Here is a 12,080-nt window from a genome sequence, read left to right as displayed (position 1 = left end):
GAAAACCACATTTTAATTACAGAGCAATATCTGCTATTGAAGGAAGAATATTTGCCATAAAGTTTAAAATGCATAGATCTTTTTCATTGAAAAGGAGTTAGCTGTCTTCTGAATGTTTCCATACAATTTAAATGACAAAAGTACTTAGGCTTTGATTTGCTAAAAATTTTTTTCCTTGTGTTAATGGCACATTGACAAAACCTAAAAATGTTATTGATTTTTTAAAAATGCATATAGAAAGTTCAAAGTAAAATTGCATCTTTTAAAAAGGAAGATTATAATTAACTGTAGATAATCAAATTTAGGGACAGTTTCTAATCGGTAATGTCTGAGATGGTTTTGAAGGTTTGAATTCTTTTTAATTTTAGACGTCTATGCCTTCATAATTAGAATTGGGAAGTTCTTGATAGTTTCAGAGTACTGTCAACACAATTTTCCATGTAATTTGCTGAGATCTGCTTTTTAGAGATAAGAGTAAGGAAAAGAAGAGAAGGAAATTTGATAATCTCTCCCTTTTATCTCTTTATAGGACTTATGGTTTTTCCAAAACCAGTGACTGCATTGGAATATACATTCAGTAGGTCTGATCCAACTTCGTATGCAGGGTACATTGAAGACCTTAAGAAGTTTCTAAAACGTGAGTATGTTTTCTTAGAGTAAGGTCAGAGATTTTAGTTACAGAAATTGGTACCAAATTGTGGGCCGGGCGCGGTGGCTCACGCCTGTAATCCCAGCACTTTGGGAGGCCGAGCAGGCAGATCACCTGAGGTTGGGAGTCCAAGACCAGCCTGACCAACATGGTGAAACCCCATCTCTGTCAAAAATACAAAATTAGCCGGGCGTGGTAGCACACACCTGTGATTCCAGCTACTCGGGAGGCTGAGGCAGAAGAATCGCTTGAACCTGGGAGGCAAAGGTTGCAGTGAGCCGAGTTTGCGCCATTGCACTCCAGCCTGGGCAACAAGAGCGAAACTCCGTTTCAAAAAAAAAAAAAAAAGTCTCGAGTTGTGATTACATTTAGAGACATCATTCTTAGAATGTGTATTACCATTTATTTCCTTCTGTTAGACAACTGAGCAAGTGAATTTTATAATTACTTGTGAGACTCTTCTAGCTATAGAAAGACACGGGGGCTTACTCATGGGCAGTAGATTTGATTTTTCTGTCTTATAATAAGGACACTAAGTTTCTTGAAATGTAACATTTATTCTGCATTAAAACTAAATAATTAATAGAGCAAATCTGTATTGTATGAAATAGTGCCTCTGAGGACGTGGAGTTTTTTTTGCCATTTTATTTTATTATTTTTTGTAGCTGATATACATTTATGTTGAAATAGGTCAGTGTAGTTATTGAGAAGGAAGAACCTTTTTTTTTTGTGCCAGGCATTCTTTTTTTTTTTTTTTTTATACTTTAAGTTCTAGGGTACATGTGCACAACGTGCAGGTTTCCAATGTAGTGCTTGTGTGGGGGGTGGGAAATTATGTTTATTATTTTAAAGTTGTGTCTCTGTCTGATTTTTAATATATCCGTTTTTCAAAGTTACCAGTTTGTAACACTCTTTGATAGCCATCCTAGCCCAGTTTTTCCTCCTGTTTTGCTTGGCCCAGCCATTTATGTGAATGGTGTTAACAGTCACATGAGTAATCATCAAATGTCCTGGCCTGCTGGCTCATGATCAGCTCATCTCTTCCTCGGCCACACACACCTGCAACTGCTCCCTAGAACATTACTTTATCTCATCTCCCACCCTGTCTTCCCTTTTATGTAGCTTAATTCCATGATTGTTACTTCATTTTTACTTTTACTGGTGCTCTAAAATCCCAGACCTCTCAGTCTTCATGTCACACCCTGTGGCAGAACCCCACTCCTGGATAAAGCCATATCTCATCCTTCTGTGCCCCTGCCCCTGAGCAGATACTGAGCAGGACTAATTAGCACTGTGAGTACTTGAGCACCTCCCTCAAATGGACTTGCTTAACTGCCTGGTAATCCTGTGGAATTTCTCTGGATAATTCTCTGAAGGGATTATTTCCAACTTTCACTCAAGCCTCTAACCCCTTACCTTTTTCCTTACAACTCACTGTCTTCGTATAACCTGATTTCTTGCTTCAAGAGATAATAGAAGAACTCAGATGGGAGCTCCTCCAGTTTCTCCATTACCAGTAAAACAAATCTACAGTGGCAGCCATTTTGTCTGTCACATTCCTCCTGCTCTGATCGGGGGCTGCCCTTCCTCTCACCTGAGGCCACCTGTATCACTCCTGCTTTGGATCTCATCCTCTCTCAGTGTCTCAGAAACATACTATGTACTCTCTCTTCTTGTGTGTATTTAGCCTTTCTGTCTGTATTGGATCCTTCCTGTCAACTTGAAAAAATCTTCAACTCTCTCCTATCTTAAACCAAAAGCTGCTTCTGATCCCACATTATCTACTAGCTGTCTTCCTAAGTCTCTTTTCCTTGACAGTTAAATATGTACTAACTATTTAAAAAAGACTTTTGTGAAAGTATTATCCATGGTTTAATAGCTTTAAAAGGTCTGCAATGAAGTGTTCCCTGCCCTCCTCCCTTCCAGCAGAAGTCCTATTAATTTATTGACATATTTTTTGAGGGCCTGCTTTGTGGCAGGCACTCATTTGGGTTCCAGCAATGAACAGAAGAAAAATTCCTGTCTTTCTGGAGCTTAGTCTCGTGGTGAATTAGAAGATAGTATGTCCTGAGGGGGAAAATAAAGCAGAAAAAGGAGATAGGGTATGTTGGGAAGGATTGTGGTTTTTACATGCAGAGTGGTCTAGGAAAGCCTTATTGAAAGGGAACCTTGAGGGAAGAGCTGAAGGAGTTGAAAGAACTAGCCATGGAAATCTCCAGCAGAGGAAGCAGTAGGTGCAAAGGCCCTGAGGCTTATGGTGCTGATGTGTTGAAGATTCATCAAGGAAGCGAGAGGGGCTGAATGGAGTGAGCCAGGGGAGAGTAGTAGGGGACTGAGGTTAGGGAGTTACAGGAGGTCCAGACTGTAGGTCCTTAGAACCCATTGTTAAGTTCTTTGGCTTTTACAGTGACCACGATGGGGGATTTTAAGCAGTGAATAATAACATGATCTAATTCGAATTTTTAAAGGATCCTCCAGGCTGCTCTTTGAAACTAGACTAGAAGGGGGGATTTGGGGAAGCTAGTTAGGCTATTACAGTAATCCAGGTAAGTGGAGATGGTGGCTTGGCAAGGGAGAGAGCAATGGAGGTTGTGAAAAATAGTCTGATTCTGGACACATTTCTTTTTTCTTTCTTTCCTTTGTCTATTTGTCTGAGATGGGGTCTCTCTCTGTCACCCAGTGGCATAATCACAGCTCACTGTAGCCTCAGTCTCCTGGGCTCAAGTGATCCTCCTGCCTCAGCCTCTTGAGTAGTTAGGACTACAGGCTCACATCATCACGCCTGGCTAATTTTTAAATTTTTTGTAGAGCTAAGGTCTTGCTATGTTGCCCAGGCTGGTCTTGAACTCTTGGCCTCAAGTGATCCACCCGCCTCGGCCTCCCAAAGTGCTGGGATTACAGGCGTGAGCTACTGCGTCTGGCCTTTGGATGTGTTTTTGATAGGGAATAACTTCATGCTTCTGAACTTTTTCTTACGGTGTTTTTCTTCCATATCTATAAATATTACACTTTTCCTGTTGGTTCTTGACTTTTTACTTTTATACATTATCACTTTTCTTTATTAATTATTATTTATCACTTTTATACATTTTCTTAGTTCACATGTCTCAGACCTTCCCCCCTTTCTCAACTCAATAATAATTGATTACTATTTTTAGTTTCATTATTGGTTGCCTTTTTATACTTGGTCTTTATATCTTTTTCTATCATCTATAGATACTCTCTTCTGACTTCTTTATTTGTAAACTATCATTTGAGGTATTTTCTTGAGTCTCTTTTTTCTGGAAAACTCCTTCCTGGAGCCCTTTCCCTCCTGCTGCACTCTGTACTATTTCTACATCAGCCTTTTACTCTCAGCTGTCCTTTGGGGAACCTCCTTTTACCACTTGCTTTAGTTGGACCCACTGTTTCTTGGCTCTTGCCCTGCCCCCCCTTTTTTAAATTATTTTTATTTTTTCTCTTAATTTACTCCTTAGTTTTGATGGAGTACATTCTCAAGTAATTTTATAAGAAAAGACACCTGAAATGTAAATTTGAACCCTTTTATTTCTGAAAATGGCTTATTTCTGCCTTTATATTTGCTAGTTTACCTCCATATAGAACTCAGTTCTTTGTAATTTCCCTTTTTTCTTCTCTGAAAGTTTTTCATTTTCTTTTTCAATTTTCTTTATCTCTTTTGAGTTCTAAAATTTCTATCTGGATTTCTGTCTGTAAAGTATTTTGCTGAGACTTGATTGCAGGTCTTTCAGGATGAAGACTTAAGTTCTTCAGTTCAGGGGAATTATCCTGTTACCACTTTGATAATTTCCTCAACTCAGTTTTCTGGTTTTCTCTTTCTAGAACTATTCTGTTTGTTGGGTCATAGACCTCTTGTTTTTCTCTTATTTTCTGGGGGCTTTACTTTAATTTTCAACTCCTTTTTGGTTTTTAAAATGTTCAGCTGCTGTCTATCCTTATGTGCTCCTTTTTCATGTTTGAAAGATACTATAATATATCTGGTTAAAAAATAATGTCTTCTATTTTTTTTCCTGCAGATACTAATTGGACTTAAAAAGTTTTATTTTGTTCCAATTATCTCTTTCCTTTAGGGTCATTCATTCCTCTTGTTATCTTGGTCTTTTTTTTTTTTTTTTTTTTCTTCATTGAGACAGTCTTACTCTGTTACCCAGGCTGGAGTACAATGGCTTGTTCTCAGCTCACTGCAACCTCCACCTCCTGGGTTCAAGCAACCCTCATGCCTCAGCCTTCCAAGCAGCTAGGATTACAGGCTTGCGCCACCACACCTGGCTAATTTTTGTATTTTTAGTAGAGACAAGGTTTCACCATGTTGGCCGGGCTGGCCTCGAACTCCTGGCCTCGAGTAATCTGCCCATCTCAGCCTCCCAAAGTGCTGGGATTTCAGGCATGAGCCACTGCGCTCGGCCTTTGGTCTTTCTTATTTTAGGCTTTCTTCAGATGCATAGGGCTCTTTGGTTACTCTGGGGTCAGTGACCTTTCTATGTTCCCATCATGCCTTCTGCATAATCTTACTGGTCATCATACAGTTCCTTACACTTAATAGTACGGAAGTGGAAGGCAGCATAATAAGAAAGGTCACTGATGAACTGACCTATACCAACAGAGTCTACGCAGTAGAAGCCTTGGGGAAATTGGTGAAGGACTTACTTTTTTTGCAGAGTGTTGGATGACATGATGCTGTTTTGTTATAAAGTTTATCTCTACCCCCACAAAATACCTAATCATTCTTTGCTTTTAAATGAGTACATAGTCCCACAGTAACCTAGTTTCTGATAAGGTGAAACCAAACATTTTGACAGTGATTTTTTTTTTCCCCAAGGTAAAGACTTTACACTTCCTTTTTGAGGCATACTCTTTGAAATTTGGTTATTTATTTATTTATTTATTTATTTATTTTATTTATTTATTTTTTTTTTGAAATGGAGTCTCACTCTGTCACCCAGGCTGGAGTGCAGTGGTGCGATCCTGGCTCACTGCAACCTCCGCCCTCTGAGTTCAAGCAATTCTCCTGCCTCAGCCTCCCGAGTAGCTGGGATTACAGGCGCCTGCCACCACACCCAGCTAATTTTTTTGTGTATTTTTAGTAGAGTCAGGGTTTCTCCATCTTGGCCAGGCTGGTCCTGAACTCCTCATCTCGTGATCCACCCGCCTCGGCCTCCCAAAGTGCTGGGATTACAGGCATGAGCCACTGCGCCCAGCCTGGTTCTTACTTTCATTGAATTCAGTACCTTTTTCTGGTACCAGTTGCACCCACACACCAATAGTTCTTACTGAGGCACTGTTATATCATATGTTAATTTTGTATTAGTAAGCATTGTCCACTAGATTAAGCTAATTGAGGGCAGGGGTCACATCAGGCTAGCTCACTTTGTGCCTCTTGGGCTAAACACTGCCAAGTACGGAGCAGAATTGTATTGTCTGTTGCATATTTCTCCTCCCTCTTCCCTCCCATTGCCAAGTTCTAACCATTTTACTCCTTTATCACTGTAAACTCCATCTCTGCTAAAAATCCCCTTCTATGAACTAGTCTCTCACCTGGGCTGCTTTAATAGTCTCCTAACTTGTTTTCCGGATCCTTTGTTTTTCTCTTCTGGACTGACCCCACAGAAAAGTCAGAGTTAATTTCCTAAGTATGATACTATTCACTTGCCCTGGTTTAAAACATTTTAGTGGATTGTTAATTGATGTTTGACAAAACACCCACCCACACCCCTTAAAATTCTTTAACATAGTTTACAAGACTATATGGTCTGGCTTCTACCTTCCTTCATTGGAAGTGCTTCTCCTAGCTTCATTAACTCCCACATACCCTTCTGCATTCAGTTCAGTTGCTTTTTTTTTTTTTTTTTTTTTAGTGTAGGTTGTCATTACACTATAACTTCATACCTCTGCAATTCTGATTTTATACTCACTTAATGTCTCTCTTCCCCACAAAACCGTAAGCTCCATGAGGGCAGCAGCAGTGCCTTTTTACATCCTCTCCATTGTGTCACCAAGCATGCAGAAGGCATTCAGATAATGCTTTGGCCGTGGCTGGTACCGCCACCTAATGGTGACAGAAGAGATGGATCTATAATCCAGTTTGTATGATTATTGAAATGCAGTAACTTTAGAGCACTAGTTAGCTGTTAAAAGGTAAAGGGGCAAACTTAACATTCTTTCCCTAAAGTTATCTGGTAATTGACATTGCTGTTTTTGTGTTTGAAGAACATTTTCCAAAGGTTAATATATTCCTGGTTGTTTTTAATACCTTTTTTGGCTGATCTAGCACACATGTATGTTTCCTTTTTAGCATATACTTTAGAAGAACAGAAGAACCTCACAGTCTGTCCTGATGGAGCACTTTTTGAACAGAAGGGTCCAGTTTATGTTGCATGTCAGTTTCCTATTTCGTTACTTCAAGCATGCAGTGGTATGAATGATCCTGATTTTGGCTATTCTCAAGGAAACCCTTGTATTCTTGTGAAAATGAACAGAGTACGTACATATTTTATCTCTGCTGCTGCTTTTTTCTAATATTCTCTTTTAAGGAGGCAACTATTTTTAGATTGTTTGGGTTGGGTTAACGCCTTCCTTATTAAAAGTTATCATTTGGGGGGTAGCTTGCTTTAAAGGCTAACAGTAATGTTTATTGATCACTGGAAGAAAGTTTATATGGCAGAAACAAAAAAAGGAGGTTCATAGATTAATCATGCAGTAAGGAGTTAAAGTAACTTAAACTTTTCTTCTTTGGAAATACCTATATGCATTTCAGCACAGATTAATGCTCCAAGGGGCAAATGTTCTCCTTGTCATAACCAAAGCAGAGACTTGTTAGGGTGCAGTGCTCATCTGTGAATCCTGTGTTGTAAAATAATTTAAAATTCCACAGACTCCAAACTTATTTAACTTTTTCGAAATAGTAGCAAAGCATAGTTTTATAGTATCAGTATATGTATATGTAATTAAATAACGGAAATACAAATAAAACCCCATTCTAACGAGTTCAGTGGGATGTTGCAGTTGTATCCAAAGTAGCAGCATTTTGCTGTTTTACAGAAGGGTGCCTAAATTGTATAGTAATGAGCAAAGGAAGAAGCTAATGTTCTCTGTCTGACAGGAATAATGAATTAGGGTCATTGTGCAAAGGAAGATGATACGGCTTTTCTTGAGTCATGAAGTGATCCCTAGCCCCCGTGCCTTGCTGCTCTGTAAATGTACTTCAGAGTTGTGTTCTGATGTACTTACTCTTTTGAGGCCTGTAAAGTCTCCCTTGAAGAGTGAAGTCATTCCTGGTCATTTAAAACCATGATGTAGACTTCTCAAAATCATGAGTTTATAAATCACTGAAGTCATCATTGGTGAGCAAATTGCCACCATCCCTAATAAAAGTAAAATTTGGATCTTTTGAAGTTGACACTGCTAAATAAGGAGCTTCCCTATAGGGAGAACCAGCTAGGCCCTGAGGTGCCCAGACTGACACCCCTCCAACCTCTGCTTCATCCCTTTGGGAGGCCTTGGACAACTGACAGCTTCCAGATTGTCCCATAGCATTCTAGGTGCTCAGTAAATGGTTAGTGGGATGTTTCAACCAGACTTCATTCAGAATTAAGAATTGAAGTTAACAGAGTAAGCTGAAAGTAATGTGAAACTAGATGATCTAGTTTATAAAATGAATTAAGTTTGTTTTAACAGAGATGCTTTTTAAATCCCAGTCTACTAGAAGTATCCTCACGACATCTAGATTGCTGAACATTTGTTCCCAGTAGAAAGCCAGGAGAGGATCAACCTTCTGGGTTTGTTTTCTTTCTCAAGATGGTCTCCTTGAATGATAATGGTCTGAGACCATGCTTGCTGATGACTCAGGGCATGGCTTTGTCAGGAGGACAGCATCAGACACACAGGAATTAGTGATGAGATGAGCTCACGTAGCGTAGCAGGAGGTTTCATACCAGTATAGTTCCCAGTTAGGGCGCAACAATACTTGTCTTTTGAGAGGAATATTTAGATTTTACGTGCATTCACATGGAAACTGCATATAACTTCAGAATGCCAAAAAATTACCTCACAAAATGTATAAATATGTTAGGATTCAGTTCTGTCAGCTACATACATGAAAGGAGTCTTAAAATAGGGCTCTCCCAATGCGTGCCTTTTGGGGAGCAGATGGGTTGTGAGATACAGTGAGGCTCAGTGGGGCCCTCATGGAAACACGGAGAGTGTGACCTAATATAGTTTCGTGAAGAACAGTTAATTATTATGCTTCTGCAGTTCTTATTATGTACATTAAATTATTTGTTCATATAAATATTAATAATTAGATGTAAGGGTTTCTGTCTGTTTCATATTTTAAGAGTAGCAAAGGGTACTTTTGTTTCAGTTCTTTGGTAACTTATTTATTTTCTAAATTGCCCCAGTACAGTAATAAGATATCTGATTGCTGAAGTTATTTTATTTAAAAGTTCATTTTAATACCCTCAAATACGATTAAAGTAAAAGGCAGATGTAACTCACTGGGTTAATATACAGAGTTGGTGTGAATCTCAAAGTCTTCATCCCTTGTTCCCAGCAACAGAGGGAGGAAGTTCCGTTGCATACTTACGTGAAGTTTAAATTTATCACTATTTCTTAACCTTAGATAATTGGATTAAAGCCTGAAGGAGTGCCAAGGATAGATTGTGTTTCGAAGGTTAGTATTCAAAAAGTAACTCCTGTTAAATCTTTGATGTTTCTTAAAATACTTTAAAAGTCTAATGATTTAGTCATCTTTTTTTCTTCCCTGTCACATTTTAAAGTCCTTTGTAGTGCCTTAGAATAAAATTCCACCAACCTTTTTGAGAGTAGTCTTTCTCTTCCTTAATGATAATTCAGAAAGACATTTTCCATGTGTATTTGATTTTGCACACATTGCCTTTATTTTCACATATACCGTATTTCATCAATTCTAAGATTCACTTATTTTCTGCCAGCTCAGTAACACTGAAATTGGGATTACCCTTATAATTGATGGTGTCTTAATACTGTATCATGACATTTTTCTCTTTCTTAATAGTTAGTTGGCGTGCTAGTCATCAGTGCTATCTGAGATTTGATGAAATATGGTGCATTTTCCTTAAGGTAGAAGCATTATTTATCTCCCCTATCCCTACTTAATTTTTTTTTCCAGAATACTGTGCAGTTTTCATCTCATAACTTTCTTTTGTTTTCTCTCCATGCTGCAAATGCCACTAAGACAAATAATGTAAAAGATGGGTAAGAGTTCTGAGGAGACATTAAGTTCTAAATTTATCATTGTGCTGAATATTAACATTTCAGAAATGTTTTACTTAAAATGTTACATTGAAATCACTTTTAAAGTTGTGAAAAAAAATTCTTTTCACTGTTAATGGACTTTCTTATTTGGGCAGAAACTTCTTGCTCAGTGGTCCTCAAAGTTGATCACTCATCAGAATCACGTTGGCTCGTTGGGTTCCGTTCCCGGCGTTTCTGACTCAGTAGGTCTGAGATAGGGCCCAAAATCTGCATTTTTTTCTTTTTTTTTTTTTTTTTTCTTTTAGACGGAGTCTCGCTCTGTTGCCCGGGCTGGAGTGCAGCGGCGCCATCTCGGCTCACCGCAAGCTCCACCTCCCGGGTTCACGCCATTCTCCTGCCTCAGCCTCCTGAGGAGCTGGGACTACAGGCGCCCGCCACAGCGCCCGGCTAATTTTTTTTTTTTTAGTAGAGACAGGGTTTCGCCATGTTAGCCAGGATGGTCTCTATCTCCTGACCTCGTGATCCGCCTGCCTCGGCCTCCCAAAGTGCTGGAATTACAGGCATGAGTCACCGCGCCCGGCCCAAAATTTGCATTTCTCACTGAAGTTTCCAGGTGATGCTAATGCTGCTGGTCTGAGGCCCACATTTTGAGAACTCCCGATTTGGAGTGTCCTTATTAATTTTTTAAGAGTATTTATTCACTATTTAGAGTAGCATAAAAAGCCAAGAAGTTTATGGTTTCTCATCTGGGTTGAAATTATATGCGTGTGATCACTGGCAATTCACTTTACCTCCTTGTGCCGCAGACAGCTGAATGGGAAACTTGTACAAAAAAGCCAGAGTCAGCTGGGTGCGGTGGCTCACGCCTGTAATCCTGGCACTTTGGGAGGCTGAGGCAGGCGGATCACGAAGTAAAGAGATCAAGACCATCCTGGCCAACATGGTGAAACCTCATCTCTACTAAAATACAAAAAATTAGCTGGGCATGGTGGTGCGCGCCTGTAGTCCCAGCTACTCCAGAGACAGAGGCAAAGGAATCACTTGAACCTGGGAGGTGGAGGTTGCAGTGAGCCGAGATCACACTTCTGCACTCCAGCCTGTTGACAGAGCAAGACTCCGTCACACACACAAAAAAAGCCAGAATCTCACTTAAAACCAGATACTACATCTAAGCTGAGCTTTTCTTTTCTTTTTTTGAGACAGTCTTGCTCTGTCACCCGGGCTGGAGTGCAGTGGCATGATCTCAGCTCACTGCAAGCTCTGCCTCCTGGATTCACACCATTCTCCTGCCTCAGCCTCCCGAGTGACTGGGACTACAGGCACCCACCACCACACTTGGCTAATTTTTTGTATTTTTTAGTAGATACGGGGTTTCACTGTGTTAGCCAGGATGGTCTCGATCTCCTGACCTCGTGATCTGCCCGCCTCGGCCTCCCAAGGTGCTGGGATTACAGATGTGAGCCACCACGCCCAGCTGAGCTTTTCTTGATAAATTCTTCTAAAAATCTAGTGGGCAGCATATACTATTGTCAGCTCTCAAGTCAGAACATCATAGCCTACAAGATACATTTAGAAAAAATGTTGGGTAACCCTTGATGATCCTCAGGGCTTGTTCACAAAGCTTTCTGGTAGAAAGTTCTTGGGGCTTGGATGCTAGGCTTCAGCTGGGTAGAAGTGCTAATTTCATGACAGTGCGCCTGTATACAGGAGCCTGTGAGCAGGCTGCATAGATAAGCTTGGATGGAGTGCTGGGTCTACAAAGCCAATACCACCTAAAGGGAAAACACATTCAAGCCAGAAGCGCAAAAGCTTTAAATTGTGTAAACCTTTGGTCAGTATAAACAGTTCCATATACCTCTTCCTTTTTTTTTTTTGAGATGGAGTCTCTCTCTGTTGCCCAGGCTGGAGTGCAATGGCACGATCTCGGCTCACTGCAACCTTTGCCTCCCGAGTTCAAGCAATTCTCCTGCCTCAGCCTCCCGAGTAGCTGGGACTACAGGCACGCGCTATCACGCCCGGCTAATTTTTTGTATTTTAGTAGAGATGGGGTTTTACCATGTTGGCCAGGATGGTCTCGATCCCCTGACCTCGTGATTCGTCTGCCTCAGCCTCCCAAAGTACTGGGGTAACAGGCGTGAGCCACTGCACTCGGCCCCCTTAAGGTTTTAAATGCATTTTTCTT

General features: G+C 40.2%; 1 protein-coding gene across 6 annotated transcripts in view; it reads left to right on the top strand.

Moving 5' to 3' along the window:
* Positions 1–12,080, top strand: part of ATP1B3 (ATPase Na+/K+ transporting subunit beta 3) — a 53,032-nt gene that overhangs the window by 32,753 nt on the left and 8,199 nt on the right. For 4 of the 6 annotated variants that reach the window (XR_010113903.1, XM_055295195.2, XM_055295198.2 and 1 more), the window contains 3 exons: positions 530–637; positions 6,960–7,144; positions 9,285–9,335. Coding sequence is in view for 4 of the 6 variants with exons in the window: in XM_055295195.2 (XP_055151170.1) it covers positions 530–637; positions 6,960–7,144; positions 9,285–9,335 (344 nt within the window). In the remaining 2 variants the exon portion in view is untranslated. The other 2 variants (XR_010113904.1, XM_063610699.1) reach the window with 2 other exon arrangements.

This window comes from Symphalangus syndactylus, chromosome 10 (genome assembly GCF_028878055.3).
Source record: "Symphalangus syndactylus isolate Jambi chromosome 10, NHGRI_mSymSyn1-v2.1_pri, whole genome shotgun sequence".
Taxonomy (NCBI): Eukaryota; Metazoa; Chordata; class Mammalia; order Primates; family Hylobatidae; genus Symphalangus; species Symphalangus syndactylus.
This window is presented reverse-complemented; position numbering and strand designations above follow the sequence as displayed.